This window comes from Macrobrachium nipponense, chromosome 46 (assembly GCF_015104395.2).
Source record: "Macrobrachium nipponense isolate FS-2020 chromosome 46, ASM1510439v2, whole genome shotgun sequence".
Classification (NCBI taxonomy): Eukaryota; Metazoa; Arthropoda; class Malacostraca; order Decapoda; family Palaemonidae; genus Macrobrachium; species Macrobrachium nipponense.
In genome coordinates this window covers 4,511,964-4,530,371 of record NC_061106.1, presented here as the reverse complement: position 1 = coordinate 4,530,371, position 18,408 = coordinate 4,511,964, and the positions used below count along the sequence as shown (strand labels likewise).

At 33.5% G+C, this 18,408-nt stretch overlaps 1 protein-coding gene across 2 annotated transcripts in view; it reads left to right on the top strand.

Moving 5' to 3' along the window:
- LOC135214739 (putative cysteine proteinase CG12163) overlaps positions 1-15,665 on the top strand; it is a 77,791-nt gene extending 62,126 nt beyond the window's left edge. The window contains exons 9-10 of one of the 2 annotated variants that reach the window (XM_064249076.1): positions 7,984-8,057; positions 12,683-15,665. In XM_064249076.1, the coding sequence (XP_064105146.1) occupies positions 7,984-8,057; positions 12,683-12,757 (149 nt within the window). In that variant the 3' untranslated portion in view covers positions 12,758-15,665. Of the gene's footprint in view, positions 1-3,606; positions 3,681-7,983; positions 8,058-12,682 lie in introns of both variants that reach the window. The other variant, XM_064249075.1, reaches the window with a different exon arrangement.
- The last annotated feature ends 2,743 nt before the right edge of the window (positions 15,666-18,408 follow it).

The following is an 18,408-nucleotide window of genomic DNA, read 5'->3' as shown; positions in this document are numbered from 1 at the left end:
AAAGTATGTACTCATACCCTTTCATTGTCAGATATGACACGAGAATGTACTTCAGAGTCTACAAAGGTTAAAATGGTCATTTTGGCAATATCTGACTTTTTCACTCTCCAAACCGAAGTTGGGCTTATTTCTAAAATTTCTTCTTCTGTCAGTCATATAGGTCCTTATCAAATAATACTCCTCTCCCATAACTAAAGCTTAAGTGAAGTTTGATCTTCGTAATCATTTCATCACTTTGAATGTCAAACAAGGTCAGCATAAATGCTTGGGTTGTGGACTTGGCATGAATAAAAATAATGTTCTTCACAAAATGAGAAATATCACCACTTTATTCCTCCCATTTTTTTCTGAGAAACCTGTAAAATTTGTAGTAGTTATAATTTTCCTCCTTGGCTGAAGCTACCAGCCATATAGGAGGTTTATGAATTCTTTCTTCTGCAATCTGCTTTCTCTGGTTTATCTTGTGTCCATTTAGATGGCATATAAACGTCCAAGCCTAGGGGACTTTGTCTGTTAAGGCTCCTCATACTGTACCTTTAATGATTTGTATGACACTTATCATACTACTAGCCTTTATAGCCTCATCATGATTACTAAAGGTATCCCAAGCTTCCCATTTAGATTCACTATCAATAAAGTTCATCCTGATTTCTGCAACAGATCTAAATAATTTCAAAGTTGTCGATATAATTTCACAATCACGACTGACTGGTAAATCTTCGATATGGAGCATTCTCAGATTTTCCACACAACCTAGCTGTGTTGAGTTGTTAACTTTGGATGAAGATTTCTTAGAGAAGTCTGTGTCCTTGATTGAAGTCGTCATCAATGAACCATGGCTAGAGGGTCCAGGGGAGGGGATCAGATTTGTTATTACTGCTTTTTATCAATTCATTTTTGGAGAAGTCATCAGCATTAGGAGAATTATAAATCTCCACGGTGGGTGCAGAGGTATTCATGTGCCAGAAGAGCACCATCATAGGGCCCAGGGGTACTTGAATCCTTACAACTGCTAGACAGATTTGAGAGGGGAGGGGAGGGGAAAAAATAAATAAATAAACCTGAAAACCTTAAAAGATATCTTCGTCCTTCTTGGAGTTTATTCTTCCACCAATGGCACAAGTGAGAAACTGAATCCCAAATGTCCACGTCCCTACCTTACCCCATAGGGGATGGCACAACATGATTTATAGGACTGAGAGTATTACAAGAATACAATCATCCCCACCCTAATCACAGTGGCCAAACCTGATAGAATGCTGAGAGTCCTATACTCAGAACCAGACTCCCCTGGAATCTGTGGTCCAGTCCTGCTTGACAACTCTCAGGTCTGAACAAATACATAATACATGAGACTCTTGGATACTCAAACCCGGGAACTAATTCCTGGGGTTCAAGAGCCCCCTCACCATGTCAGGGTGGTCCCACAAAGGGGGCCGGTGCTGTAGAAATCTTTTAATGGCGCTAAAGAAGCCGTATTTAGGCTCAGAGGTCTGGATAAACTAGTTCTTTATAATAATAATGTGTTGTATTAGTCAAGTTTTTCTTTCAGGATATTAAGGGGTTCTGATACCTGTAACTGTCTCGTGTTACGGGCACTTCCAGTTATCATCATGATGTTGATAATGGCCTTATGGGTGAGGATGGTACTGTGCCTGCTTATCATGGGGTTATTGATGGCCTTTTCTTGTACATGATGGGAAAAGTTCACCAGCAGAATTTCATCATCCCAATGTAGAAGCTGGAGCATCCATGGACAAAGCATTTGTGTTTACAGACAAATTTTTTCCTTTTGAGAAGAACGGACAATATTTTTCCTTTTGAGAGGGACAGGGTTATTTCTCATGATTCAGTCATGTGTTCTGCCATATTGGTAATATAGATAACCAAATTTATTTTCTGTTGATCACTGGTTGGGGATTAGGGAAACCATGTCAATTGCAATATTCCTCCAGGTACTTCCTGTGTATTCTACCTTTCAAATAGAGGTTAATGGTATCTTCCCTGTTTTTTGGCTGCTTTTTCATACTGTTATATCTCAGGTTTAGTATTCTTCTAATCTGTTTTTTGACTTCGTTATTTGAGAATCCGTTGATGATCAAGACATAGAAAGTAGTCAAGTTCTTTGTGGGTTTTTGCCAAGAAGAGCATTGAGAGAGGGCTTGTGTGATGCTTTTAATTGTGTAATATTATATATATATATATATATATATATATAGATATATATATATATATATATATATATATATATATATATATATATATATATATATATATATATATATATATATATATATATATATATATATATATATATATATATATATATGTATATATATAATATATATATATACAATATATATATATAAATATATATTATATATTATATTTTGAAGGTTCTAATTGTACTATCTTTGTACCCTGATGCAGTGGTCCACACTGTTGTACTGTAAAGATTCATTGCTTGCTAAAGTTGACCATGTACTATGACGGCAGAGGCTAATCAATTTGGCCTAGTCTTCAAGAGAGTATGTTTTATTTTTGAAAGCAAGAATTAAGTTTCTGGAATAACTTAATGATATGACACACAAGCTCTGTCATAAAGGAATGTGAAGTTCAGCAGTAAGGTGTATTAGTTATTTATTTTTTTAAAGCAAATAACATGTAACTTGTCGGAAGGGCTGATTGTTTTCTTCAATCTACTTGTCAGCGAGATCGTTGAATAGCTATATCCAATTAAAAAAGGTATTTTCATATTCGTTAGAGCATATGAGTTTTGAACTGAAATTTACTGGAAGGCTTATTTATTTTTAGTAGGATTACTGTGTTTTACAGAAAATTTTTGTTTGCCTTATTTTTTTTTTTTTTATTAAGCTTTCTGAAGTAAAAGGGGTTGAAGCTATTAAGACATTTCCCAGTTATTGGTGGGGGATCCATTCTGATGGCATGACAAGTAGAAATTGCAGATAACAGAAAATCAGTGATTTTCTGCTAATTTTCGGCGCTTATTGGTGCCAATAACTGTACAGAACCTCTATTAGATTTGTGGCAGCGGCAATAAGTGGAAATCAGCAACGAAAATTGCTGATTTTCATCGCTGGACAAGAGCCATAAAACCGGATTGCTGATAACCAAGCCCACTGATAACTGGAGACTGCCTGTATTATTGTTATTATTAAAGTAGTTTAACCAGACCACTGAGCTAGCTGACTATCAAAGGTTTGAAGTTAGTGACCTTGGAAGGTATGAAACCAGAGGTGGTTTTATTAGGAATTTCTTAATAGCTTCCATGCTCATTAGAAGTATTTGACCCTCATTCCATCATCTTAAACCATTATATCATCAGTATTACAGCTGACAAGTTTATATCTATGAAACAAGAATAGTTATAGTTATTGTCTATATATTAGTGAATGATTTGTGTAAGCAATTATGTGTATTGATTAGCCAATAATTGTGAGGTTAGTTTGTAATTTGATTTTGATGGAAAAAGCAATTTGGACCTTATACATTTAAAGAGTCGTTTTTAGTGGTGATTATTTAATACTCATATGATATACTCAAGTATGGTGACTTTTTATATTTGCTGTTGGTTTTTGTCCTCAGCAACTAAATATCTACACAGGAAGCAGCCTTATTGGATTGTGAAGAATTCTTGGGGCTCAGATTGGGGAGACCAGGTATGTCCTGACTTATAATGAAGGTACATAGTAGGTTCCTGCTTTTTGATGAACAAAATTGATTGTGGTTGACTTTGTGGAAAACTTTTTAGCCCCTGACAAAAGACTATACAATATAGTATGTCTGATGTGAAGAATTTATATATTTTTTATTTGTGAACTATTGTGTAACTCCTCCTTGGTGTTCTTTCATGTTATTGTAAAAGACCATGGCCTTTAATTATTATATTTCATTTGGAATTGAAATGATTTCTTGAAAACAACACAAAAATAATATTGTAATTTTTATAGCTTGTGTGTGATGGGCTTCGGTTACCAAAATATTTAATATTTTCAATAAACGATATCACAGTCAGTAATTCTAAAATAAAAACTGATTGGAACCTTTCTTAACATAAATCCAAGAGCTTCCTTTAGAAAATTGTCATGTTTATTGGAGAGAGAGAAAAAAAAAAATTCTTAATAGAATAACTGACACACATTTTGCATATATGCTGTGAGCTATTCCCAAGATAATTTTCTTGTTGCCCTTGAGATATGAAAGTTATAGCTCATCTAAGATGAAACAGTTGAGAAGGGCTGTTGAATATATGTGGCTACTTAAGAACAAGGCATATTGCAAAAGCTTTACAAGTGAAATTTACGGTACTTGTTATAATATTCTCTCTTTTTTAAAATGCAGAATGAGAAAGGATTATGCAAGCTTCATTATCATGGGTTGAGAAGCACCACCCTTAGGTAGAATCCAAAGAATATCCCATTTTGCATTGGGAGTTGATGTTATTACAGAGAAAAGTCTGAAAGACTACTTCATTTGTAGTTTCCCCATATAGTCTCTCACATGTTGAGTATCGCCCTCAAATTTGTTAGTTAACAGTTATGGTGTGTACAGAACGGATCTTCATATATGAATTTCTTTAGATGTAAAAAAAAAAAAACTTCATTTTCAGAGAAAAAATGAACAAATTCCTTGTTGATTCTAGTTAACCACTTTACTTGGGTGTTTTTGAAAAGAAAGTGTAGTACTTAGAATACAGATTACCTTAGGCTGCAATTTTACCCACATAGTTTTACTCATCTTTCTTTATATGTCCTCAAACCTTGAGCTCAGTCAGTTTTACAGCAGAGAGTTATACTTACCAGTACTCATTGCATATCACTAATTTGAAATTTAATCCACAACATCCAATGGTGTTTAAGATTGTGATTTTTTTTTAAAGACAGCATGGCCAGATACTAAAAGGTGTAGTAGGTATAGATGGAATTAAAATGTTCAAAGTTTGGCTGTAGAGGCCCTTTTTGAAATGATAAACTACAGTGGAGTGATTGATTTTTCACCCTTAGCATTGATACAAGTCTGAAGGAGACTTTTTAGTGACCAGAATATTCTAGAAGGCTATTGAGTGAACTCTGACGGAGATGTAATTTAAGTTCAAAGAAGTAGGAACTTGCGTAATTTAATATGCAAGGAAGTTAGGAAACATGCTGTTACTTGCATATGAGATACACTTGATTTGCATATGGCAGTATCATTGTGAATAATGAAGAAGGATAGAAATATAAGGTTTAGGCCAAAGGCCCAGCGCTGGGACATATGAGGTCATTGAGCACTTGATAAAAGATAAATAACGTAAAGTTCGTATTACGATCATATAAAGGAAAATTGCGAATGGAATCACGTATTGTTTTACTCAATAAACATGCCGCTAACGTAATCTGTTAACAAAAAAAAAAAAAAAAGTTCATAATCACAATGAGACATATTCAAGTTACATTTCCATCTAAAAACATGTTGTATAAGGAAAAATAACCTTGTCTCATATAAGTCAAGTATCTAGATATTTGTTTATGCTAACTAGAAGCAAGAAAATTCTGTTGGAATTGCGTTAAATAAGGCAAAACAAACTCGTATTCGCCATCAGCTGATTTCCAAACCAAAACATTGGCTGCTCCACGGAATACTGGCTTAGATTTACCGTAGTATAATATGAGAATACATACAATATTATAGGATACAGTGAAGTAATGTATAACCTTTTAAAACATTTATGGAAAAGATGGATATTTACCTTTTCTTCTGTGCTTATCTTAATTTTCGTCACTATGCCATCTATGTAGCAGCGGCATCTCAAACTCGTACGGTCGTACCTCAATTTTTTGTTCGGGTAACAAAGCAAAAAATCGACTGAGTTGCACAGCTATCTTTTGTACTTCGATCCCATGGAAAAACAAACAAATTGCAGTGTTGCAAAATTGAATGTGTATGCAAGTTTTGTCTTTTAAGATAATTTATACAACAATTGTAAATATAATTTATAAAAACGTGATTCAGTAATATAAATTAAAATATTGTTATTTGGGCGTGACTGAACAACCTATTGTCTTCATCATGTGAAGGGCTGTTACAAAGACTTCAAATGGACATGCGTACTGCCACTGTATCACATTTATATAAAAAAAAAAAACCTGTAATACATTTTTCATACACATTTTAAACATAAAAGCATGAAAACTTATAACAAAAAGCTGAAGTTTCATAACAAAATGAGTTATAATTAGCTCCCAAATTAATAAAATATAACCATGTGAAGTCTTTGTAAATGCATTTTTCGGAGCAGCGGCGGACAAGAACAAACATGATAAAACATCCTCTGATAACGTGGAGGGCAGTTACAAAAGCTGCCTTAATTTGTATCATATTTATGTACAAAATTAAAAATACCCTACACATAATATATTTTCATACACATTTTAAACAAAAGCATGAGCATTTATAAAATAGACACATCAATTACTAAATTTGCACTTTTTTTAACTATATTTTCGGAAGAGCGGCAGGCGGCGGCTCACAAGAACGAACATGAAAAAACATCCTCTTTGATAACTGGAGGGCAGTTTCAAAAGCTGCCTTTGGATCATATTATGTGCAGAAATAGAAATACCCTTTACGTAATACATTCTCATACACATTTTAAACATAAAAGCATGAACATTTATAAATAGACACATCCATAGCTAAATTTGCACTTATTTAACTATATTTACGGCATAGAACAGCGTCAGGGGCATATAGTTCACCCTAATACCTATGTAATAAATCTCAATAAAATTTGTTTAATATAATTGCATAACCTTTTTGGTCTGAATGGTATTTCTACAAATCTATGTACTCGTTAGACTTAAAGGTGCTAGCGGCGCTGTTAACCGAAAATTGTGCCGTAAAAATATCATAAAATACCTAATTTTTTTATTGAATATTTTTTACGACAGCTGTAAAATTGATTCGCCGCTAAGCGATTGCGCTGTTAATCGCGGGCCGCTTGTATTTTATATTTATTTTCCTTCAGTGCTGGTAATTTTTATTATAATATCAGATTACTCCATAATCAGCCAGTGACCAATTTAAAAGTAAGGGATTGATTTAGAATGAATATTTTTACAAATATTGGAATATATTTGTACCTTCAGTAAATTAAACAACAAATCTTAATTTTATATGAAAAAATTTGAAAAACAATATATTAATATTTTGTGAACCATCCATTGTTTATGAAAATGTTGCTGAGATAGTAAAATATACTTGTGCTCATCAAAAAATTACTCGGTAGATTTAAGGAGAAACTTGAGGCAAAGATTTACTGGAGTTAAAGATCACTTGTATTCCCCCCTGCTCAGAATCTAACATCATCATCAATAAAAGATTTTGTGTCAACCTTAACAAATCTTTAACAAAGTAGCTTTTGGCCTAGATGACATTATGCTAAATTATTAACCAGGATGTAGAGTGCACTGCTGAAAAGTGTACCAAGTTTCTTATTCTAATACTATTCATTATATGTTTAGAGAAGGCATTTTGCCTTTAGTCAGGGATATAAGAATGTAGGACTCATCTCAATGAGGAAATGAGAGCATTATTAACAGACAGCTACCAGCTTCAAAGCAGTTTAATTGAAAATTATTTTTTTAACATGGGGAGTGTGTTAGAAAGAGAAATAACATTTTACTAGGGCTTTAGTACTGCGGATTGATATGAATTTTGAAAAATAATTTCAGTTGAAAATACTGCTATCAGAAAAAATGTCCAGGAGGAGAAATACTTTAGTGTATACTTGGCATTCCCATCTTTTCTTATCTTGCAGTTTTTTTGTGTACAGTTTTGTATGCTTGTATGAAATGATTGTAAGTCAGGGGAAAGTCATTCCAGTGGTTTACTGTGACAATTTCTTGTTCATCTTTAAAAGTGGTGGAACTTACTTGTACCCAGCTGTTTCTTTTTGTAACTAATAAAAGAATTTCCTTGCAGCTTACCCACTCTTTAAGAAAAAGCTGCCATTCTGGATTGTAAAGAATTCATGGGGCACAGATTGGGGTATACAGGCAAGTTATTTTAGATATAATATATACTAAACATTGCATGCCTTTGCTTTGAATATCATTCACTGTTGCATTGGGATTACTAATAGTTAAAGTATGTTATAGATCATGTTATATTTTCCAGATAGATAATTTTACATCATAAAGCAAAAAATGTGTTATTTTTATGCATATGCGAGTGCTGTTAGCTTTTTTAGTGTTGCGTTGATGTTTTTAGCTGATAAACTGAAGGAATTTTCGTGTCCACTACTAATAACTTGCTAACTCGGGGAACCAATGTTTAATTCCAATTAGGCAATAATTGTGGTATTACCAGGAATTTAGAACTGCTTGAAATTCAACCATTTCTGGACTCATATTTAAAATTCCTCATTTCATGTATCTTTGACATTGATTTTATTCCCCTTATGGTAATGGTAAATCTGTGAGAATCCCTTTAGTTATAGCATAAGGATGGAGAACTGAATTGTTTATGTTTAATGGAAAAGGGTTTTGAAATTATTTTAATGCACTGCTTTCAGTATAGCATTAGTTTTTCATCACAACTCTGATGTTAACAGATTTATATCTTAATGTATATTGGAGGTGACCCCTCAAGTTGCATCCAAGTCCCTGTGTACCATATTTTTAACAATAACTTGCATTGATGACATATTTATTAGTTTTCAGACTGTGTATAATACTGCAGATAGTAGAGGAGTTGTAATTGACCTTTTTCAGGAATTTTGAATTTTTAGAAAACTATTATTACTGTTGTTAATGTTTTTGCACAAGATTTTCCCTTCATGGGTTAGCATCTCTAAATCCACTTTCTGAGTATTGTTTATAAGGGCACTATGCATGTTTTATGCAAATTCTCCACAGAAACAATCATTGATGGGCTGGATAAATGGATCATCATTGTGATCCAGGTGGCACTAAATTGTCTAATTCAATGAAAATATTGAACAGTGTTTCTTGAAACAGGAGAGTCTTAGTGTTTTTAGTCCTTTGAATTGCATTGAGGTGAACTGGAAAAGCTTTGCTTAGTCCCAGTGTGATTCATGAATGTTGACTCTCAAGTAGGCTGTAGAGATAAAGGCAATCCATTGTGTCCTTGATGGCATTTCAGCTGGTTGTCACACAACTTGGCTTTTTCTTGGAGCCCATGTGAAGGCAGATGTTAAGGGAATTTTTGCCTGTACTTTCCTAGCTGCTGAAGTTGAAGACAGTGCGAGTGGTTAGGGTTCAAGTCTTTAAAAAGTGGTTAATATGCCAAGCAGTGATGGGAGCCAACTATGTACTTCATTCCAAGTTCCACCTCTTAATGAAATCGAGGGCAATATATTCCCTGAAGGTTTTTCACCTACACTAAGAGAGCACAGATTATGTTTTGAGTGTCTTTTTGGTGGGTAGGAGCTGGGCCTTAGCATTTGTGTATCCTGTTATGGATTTTCTGTTGTAAAGGGTAGGGCAACTCTGTATTTCCCATCTTCTTGGAAGATTACCCATTTGAACAGCTGCATTACCTGTTCATTTATATGAGAATGTTTCTCCAACCCAATGCCAGTGGCATTTAATGGTCATAAACTTATACATTGGCTTTTTCAATTGGATCAGTCAAAGTTCACCAAACTACATATAATGGAGTTGGGTTGGGTAAAGGCTCTATCTTGGAAGGTTAGACTAATGTTTTCATAGGGCCAAAGAGGCATAGGAATGAAGGTATAGACCCGATATCATTGCATAGAACGGTTACATCCTCAAGCTGCCTCTGGGTATAAAAGGAAATGTGAAAATAACCTGTGCATTTCAAAACTCATAAACAGTCGAACCTCTTAAAACTGGTATTCTGTGGTCTGTGAACTCCCATGGTTTGGCTTGATATTGAATCTGCCACCATTATTTGTTGAGCTGCCTTGAGGGCGGCGCCACATATTGTTTACAAAGTCCAGACAGCAAAAAAATTGTCATATCTTTTGTTTTTATGAAAATAGTTTTTAGTAATGAAAATGTGTGAAATTAAATATTTTTTTCGATATATATATTTTCAATTTTAATTAAAACATTGAGACATTTGGCAACACGTGAATTTCTTACTCTTAGAGTGCTTGAAAGACCTCATTTCTTTTATATAGCTGTATATTTATACTCATTCGATATGCCACCCAAGAAATCAGATGATGATAAGAGGTAAGATGAGCAAGCATAAATCTTTTATCTATGCTAGAAAATGTTTATCTGTTAGCGAATGCTTAGTGTTCATTTTGCTCAATAGTTGGCAGTGTGCTTTGTTTACTTTTTGACTGTGACTGTAGTGAGTGATATACTTATTTTTGTCATTCCATTACCCTCTACAATAAAAGTAACTGACAAAGAAACTAATAGCGATATAATTATGAAGATAGTAAATTTAGGACATTAAATTCACTGATAATATTCTGCAGATTTTGAAAAAAGTTAAGTAGTTTACTTACGGTTAGGTTAACTCAAGAATGTAGGTTAAATGTGTTAAAGTACATTTAAAAAATAAAAATTATATGGTATGAAGTTATAAAATGATAAAGTGAAAATATATGAGTAATAAAATGATAAAAAGTGGTATCACAACTTAGCCAAGTAGTATGTTTATTGGGTAACTAGGCTATTTGTATGTTCAATTAGCTTGCAGGACTGTTTACATAGGGACTTTATTTTTAGGGGGTGTATTCTGTATTCCAGGATATTCTGTGGTCTGGCAGTGGCCTGGTCCCAAAGTTCCCATGTTTAACATGTTGAAATGTATGTATTCTTCAAAACACTGTAGAAGATTCATTTATATGTTAAGGAGCCTCCTTTTTTGTTTGATCTCTGTATGTTCACATACTAGAATATTGGGTTTAACCCTCATCTACCCGTGCCTACTTGTAAGTGTCCAAGGTCAAAGAGGTTGGGTGCATTACAGTTATGATTAGTGCCCTGAAGCTGCATTAGGGGCACAGCCTAAGTTTTTGTCATGAAAAGGGGAACTGCTGTTTAGGAAGACTTCTGTCGGTTGATTTTGGTCAAGGGGTCGACCAAGAGGGACCTACTAAGGGCTTGATTGATGGTAGATGCAGTTGGTGCTGTCCATGACAAGTAGGCCTTTGGGTCTTGGTCGTTAGGTACCACAATTTTAGGCAGCACAGTGGTCATGGTAATGCTGGTGACTGCAAGGCCTGTATGCAGGAAAGGTGTGATGCCATCTCTGTAAATTGTTATACTCTTGCAGAATTACTGAAAAATTCCATTCTGATCTTGGAATTCTCTGTCAAGATACACCTAGTTGAAATTTTGTATTTTTTCCATTTTAGTATGTCATGTCAGGCTCTGCTCCTATTGCTGCCTTTAATCTTGATAGATTGATTACCCTCAAGGCACACAGAACACTGTTGACATCTATGTAAAACCCCCAGGGTAGTCCAGAATTGGGGGTTTATGTATCCTTGAATTGTAGCTTAGGGTATGCATGAGATATTACCATGATGGAATTTGTTAACCTTTTCTTGGTTGACAAATCATTCCTAAACTTTTGATGACCAATATATGAGAAAATACTCTTGTAGAGTCCCTTTCAAAAATCAAATGAAAGCTGATTCTCATGTTGAATGTTGGAACCATAGTAAAAATACATCCAGATTTGATCCATTCCTGGAAGCAAAAATTTTCAAGGTTTCTGATAATGAAAAGGGATTAAAGAAATAGAACAAGAGACTAAATAGCTACATAATATTGAGGTTATCAAAGGATACATTCTAATGAGAATTAGTAGGGGCTTGAAACTATAAGTTAATGTCAGAAAACTGTAACAATTACTCCATTGACATTAGAGTCACCACAAAAATGCTTGATTCAAATCAAAAGATGCAACAAAATTGAAAGTAAATGGAAATAACCTATACTTTCCCATACCATACAGCATAATTCTGTTTCATGGTGTGCAGCCCCAGGGGTAATAATACACAATAGCATCAACCAGGCTTCTGTGGGTACCTGAAGAGTTGGAACACCAAGGCATACTTGCATGAGTAGAGATTTTTGGAAGACAAAGCACAGGAAAGACTTGAGTGGCAGAATTTCACAGAGGCCCTTTGTGTTGCTCAGTGTTGAAAGCAGTGATGATGATCATATAGCCTTCACTGTTAGTTATTAATGGCAATGCAAGTATTCTTATGAATTGAAACTGTAAATGATAGTGTTTGTCCATTATTAGTCGTGTTAAAATCTTGAAACCATATATGTATATATTCCTTTGATACTAACCCAAATGATTTCTAACAAAAATGGCCCTGAATTTTTAGTAGCATTCTTGCCATTGGTTTTGCCCTTTCTCAAGTTGTGTTTGCATTATTTTTTAATGGTATTTTAATTCTTCACATGCCTACTCTGATATAGACAAAGACAAAGCAGTAACTAGCAGATGATGAGGGTGATAGAGTAAAGTTTATTTTTCTGTTGGCATTTTTTAAAAGGTTTATTTTTTTGTTGGCATTTTTTAAAAGAAAATTGTAATATTTACAATGAGAGGTTCAGCTCCTCTGCCTTGCTCAAATTGTATTAGAATTTACTTTAATGCTTTTTCTGTGGATATTCATAATTGTAGAAAATTAACATATTATAATTTTCCATAGGGTTATTACCTAGTTTACCGAGGAGATGGAACCTGTGGTGTAAATCAGATGGCTACCAGTGCTGTAGTTCCTTAAGAGACCCTACATGACAAGCTTTTCTTTCAAGGAGTCAGAATTTACTCCTGTTAAGTCTGAGGAATCTAAAGATTTATTTGGATGTGGTAAGTATACCCATAACAGCTCCTTTGTGGAAAATGGAAATTAATGTAAAGAAACTTCCATTTTCAAAGTCCCAGTTTACAGATACATATAGCTTTAGGGTTAGGAATACCATGCATTATATAGGTTACTGTGTTGCATAAAAGTACATTGAAGTGTTATTGATAATATAATTACTTAGTTGCATCACCCGAAGAATATTAATATGGAAACGGAATACAGATTCTATCACCACAGTGATATCAATAAACTGAAATCATAAACAGTAGAATTATTTTAAAACTGCAGACTGCGAGTTCTGTTTTCTGTAAGTGTTGTACTGCATTGGCTTTAGAAGAGTTTTTCACCAAATGCAGGCATCATTCTGTTCCTAGTTCCTTTTTCATTGTTTTATTTTTGATGGGCATCACAGTGAAAATACCAGAGCTTGGAGACTGGTATAAGAGATTATAAGTTTTTATATCAGCTTTGGAGCTTAATTAGTACCAAATATATCAACCACCATGTAAGATAACAGAGCTAAGTAGAGTTAAATTATTTTCTAAATAGCTATTATGATTGTTTAAATCCAGCACCAAATTTATTTTCAGTCTATAAAAAGTAAAGTAAACCCATTGTTTTTCACATTTAGACCACTGAGGACTAATACCTGACTACTATTTAATTTCCAAACTCCATAAAATGTGTTGAAGCCCATTTATTTCTCATAAAAGATAAAAAGTAAAAATATAGTTTAGTCAAACTTGAAAACCAGGCATATTTTGGCCAATTAACCCATGCTCCTTTTTCCTGGGTCTTCTTTTGAATCCATATTTATGTATCTTCGTATAGCCAGTGCATTTAGAACAATCAAAATGTATACATATAATCCTCACCCACTGGAAAAATAGCCAATTCACCTTGTAATTCTATCAGCACTTTGTGTATTGACAGTTTTTTTGTTATATACAGGAATAATTAAATGAAAGAATAAAGGTAATAATTAAATAAGAAAACACCCAAACTCTGGAATTCTGTGGCAACTATTTCCACCTGGATATGGAACATCCATGTATAATTGTCTTATACTATTGAAAGGTTAAAGGGATATTCATGCCTATTGGAAGGTTAACAATAGTTGGATTAACCATCTTTTCAATTGCAGAACAAAGATCCAAATTTAATATTGGATGGATGTCTTTGATACTAAATGTGTAGGTTGATTATATGTGATATATTATCTTGTATAAACATTGCTAGTTTGAATGTAAGGCAACAATTTGCAGTATTTAGGTATGGCTTCTGCATTTACAATCATACTGTATGGTTCATTGTTGAAAAGGTATACGATTATGTTCTGTAAGTCATTGAAAGGTAAACACCAGACAACATAAAGCAGAGAAAATATTTACATGATTTAGATTGAAATGGAAGTCTGTTATCTTTAAGTTTTCATATGAGATGTTCAAGGTTAGATGTGCTGTTTTTAATGATAGCAACAATATATTATGTGTATGCTTTTTATCTTTAATACTCTACATGGCTTTATGTATTACATATGCTTGAAATTGCATGCATTAAGAATCTTTGCCACTTAGTTTTAAGTTTTTGCCAGTACCACTGGCAACTTGAAATTTTTATACTTTAGTGCAGCTTACATTTGAAAATTCAATAATTAATAAAGTAAGCATGGACATTGAATATTATGAAGTGTCTGCAATTTTGTCTCATGGTACTTGTTACAATAAAAATGAATACTCCCTTTGTTGTATAATATTTTCATATATTAATTAGACTTTTGGTTGTATGTTACTGCGACACTTTATAAGAACAAAGTTGTAATATAAATTTTAACTTGAAATGTAATAAAGAAATTAAGGTTGTTAAAGGAGGTTGAAATGTAATAAAAGAAATTAAGGTTGTTAAAGGAGGTTGCAATTGATTCATACACACTATGATTTAATGCCTATATTAATTGTACCCTTATTGAATATAGGTATCTACTTAAGTAGCATGACCATTTAGAGAGTAATTTTAAGGTCTACAACTTGTTTAGAATCAATGTCCATTTTGCTAATCTTGTAGGAAAATGTATTCCAACATTGTATGTGGGTACATCATACAATTTTCATTTATTTGATTGTTTTAATGGACATTATTTTAAAATTTCATAAGGTCTACAACTTAACTTGTTTAGAATCAAATGTTCATTTGGATAGTCTTGTAGGAAAATGTATCCCAACACTTTATGGACATTGTTAAAAATTTCATGGTATGATATTCTGATGTTTGTCTAGGTTCATATAGAAGATATAAAATGTTAGCACTTTGCAGTATGTTCCCATTTTACTCAAATTATTGAACACGTTTTTGTAAAAAAAATTAATATGATTCAAACTTTATTAGGATAAAAGTTTTGAAAAGAAATTTTGTTTCATTTTGGGATATTTGTTGATTTGCATATTTTTATCTTCTTAGAAAAGGTCCAAATATAATGTAGTAGTCTCCAAGGTCCAAATATCATGTAGTAGTCTAAGTGCTATATGTCGGTAATTGTAAGTTGTTGATATGGCTGCACCTGGATTAAGGGACCATTCTTAGTAATACTCTTTAGACATTATTTTATTTGAACCAGTTCAGATCATTTATAAATTTGCAGCTAAAGCGAACCCAGAAATTTTTATATTCTAAAATCTTTTTGTTTGTTATATTGGACACTTTTTATATGTAAGTAACTATAAATGTTACGTATAATGTATGGTTTTATGATTATGACAAAAATTTGTTAAGTGAATGGCTGGCTTAAAATAATTGTAATATTGGATTAGTAAATTGCATAAAATTTTTTTCATGTTAATTAACCTTGAAGTTTACGTATAGGTTTATGAAAATTACAGTGTACTGTACTATATATATAAAGCCTTTGTGGCAGTGTTCACCACATCCCAAGTTCTAAATCTTTATTTACTGTACAGTGGAACCTCGGTTTTCTTATGTAATCCGTTCCAGAACATCTCGGTTAGTTTGAACGTACAAAATCCGAAACAATAATTTCCATAAGGAATAATGGAAATCCAATTAATGCATTCCAGACACTCAAAAATAAAATTTAATACATTTTGTAGAAAATAAAGTTGTACGTTCAGAAAACAGAAATAAATATAAATGATTATGTTTAGAAACAGAAATAAATATAAATGATTAATGAAATGGTTGAATAAACATTTTAACATCTTTCTTATATTTATGGAAGATGGAGAGGAAGGAGGATTGGGTACTGTTTGGAAGAGGAATCACCATCCAGGACGACTTCAGGTAGCAAGGACCTATCTGGGGTTACTTTTCTTCGTTTTTTTACTGCACGAGGGACCAACCAAAGTCACTGGACCCCTGTACAAACAAAAACTGCTTAGAAAGAATTTGTTTGGGCATCTCTAAAATTCCCCCTCATTTTGGGACCACCTTGACGTGGTGAGGGGGCTCTCGAACCTCAGGAATCTCTTCCCAGGTTCGAACCCAAGAGTCCCATATGACATTATATATTTTCGAGTAAACATATGTGGACCTTTCCATTTTTTGCCAAAATTTTTGAAAGCAAATAAATGAGAAAACATATCATGGCTTAACGTGGAGTTAAATCCGAAGCTAAATAGTGAGAACTGTGGTAGATCCATCATCTACCCGACAATGTTCAGACCCGTTTTCAGCCCTAACTATTCTGTGGAGCTGGAGCACGGATTCCAGGGTTCTAGGAATAGAAAACTCGGCATTCTATCCAGTTTGCCCATAATGTGATTAGGATGGGGATAATTGTATTAACATAATACTCTTAGTCCTAGCAAGCGGGTTCTGCTTACACTTGGGCCATACTAATCATGTTATGCCATCCCCTTTTGGGGTAGGGTAGGGATGCGGACATTTGAGAGTCCTTTCTCACTTGTGCCTTTGGCAGAAAATTTAACTTCGCGAAGGGCCAATGATATCTTTTCAAGAATTTTTTTTTTTTTTTTTTTTTTTTTTTTTGTGTGTGTGTGTAAAAACTCAAAATTTATGAACTGTGAAATAAATGATTTGAGTACCCCTGGGCCCCATGATGGAAAAACTACGGCACAGTTGATGACCATTGGCACGTCACTCCCGAATTTCCTAGGTACTGCCACAAGTAGTGTAAGTACTATAAATGACACAAAGGAACACTCTGTTCCAAGTAAAGCAGCAGAGCCAGAAAACCAAATAGAGTGCATAAATACAAAAGAAACAAACAAAAATAAATTGGTAAACTCCAATATCGTAACAATGGAACCATATATGATGAACAATAACTTCTGAATTAGAGACAAATAATCCTCTCAGCAATACAGAAAAATATAAAAATCATAATAGACAAGCAACATACATAAAACAAGGACCAAAAAGAAACAAAAATTACCGACTTAATCCCACATTGGTACATTTTGATGACCTCTTTGGACCAGATAATTGGTCAAGATTTCTAGTCCTCAAAGCTGACAACAAAATCTCAGCAGCGATGCTAGAAAACAAATTACTTAACATATCCAACACAAGACATGGAATGCACACATATCAAGGACAATGAATGGCTTATCCAAGTAACCAATAAAAAGCAATCCACTGCCTTTTTAAGTATAACAGAAATAAATATAAAGGTAATAATTACAAGCCATGAACATTGAATTATGTACAGGGTACAGTCATCCTACCCAATAGCGAGCAGGAGCTTCCTTCAAAACAACTAGCTAGACTCCCTTAAAATTGAGATATAACAATATCCACGATTTAGAAATATACTCTATTTCAAGTAGGAAAGATAAAAGTAAAAATATCAACATTGCCAAAATAAAATTTACAGGCCAAGACCTACCATTTAAAATAAAAATTCTTGGACAAAATAGAGAAGTTCGTCCTTTTGTTCCTAAACCATTACAATGTACACAGTGCTCAAGGTATGGACACACATACAAAAGATGCCGTAATAAAGCTATATGTGCACTGTGCATCCGATGACCATACCACTAATTGGAACTGTAATCAACCAAAATGTATTAATTGTGGACTAGCCCATCACGCAAAATCTAAGGAGTGCTCATTTTACCAATATAACACAGAACTACAGTTGTTAATAACTAGGACAGGAATGTCAGTCATGGAAGTCAGACTTGAGCTAGAAGTAAGAGGAGTTAATAATCCATCCAAAACCCCAACCTTTTCAAATGTGACTAAAAATCAAGACATCAAGCAGCACAATAACAAACAATATAATATAAACATAGAAACTATTTCATACCAATAATACTGAAACCCAAAATAAAAGTGATATTACAACAACCAATACCACCACTAACATAGATGATTCAGTTAATCCATGGAAAAGAACTTCCAATGGAAGAGGAGTTAAATAATAATGATAAACAAACTGGCAAAAAGAAAATTCTGGAAAGAACCCCACCTAAGTAAATATTGAAAATTACAATCAATCCAGAGAGAGACCAACTACACCAGGAGAACATTTTAAAAAAGATATTAAACTAACCTCATCACAAGTGGAAATACACAATTACCCTCAATCT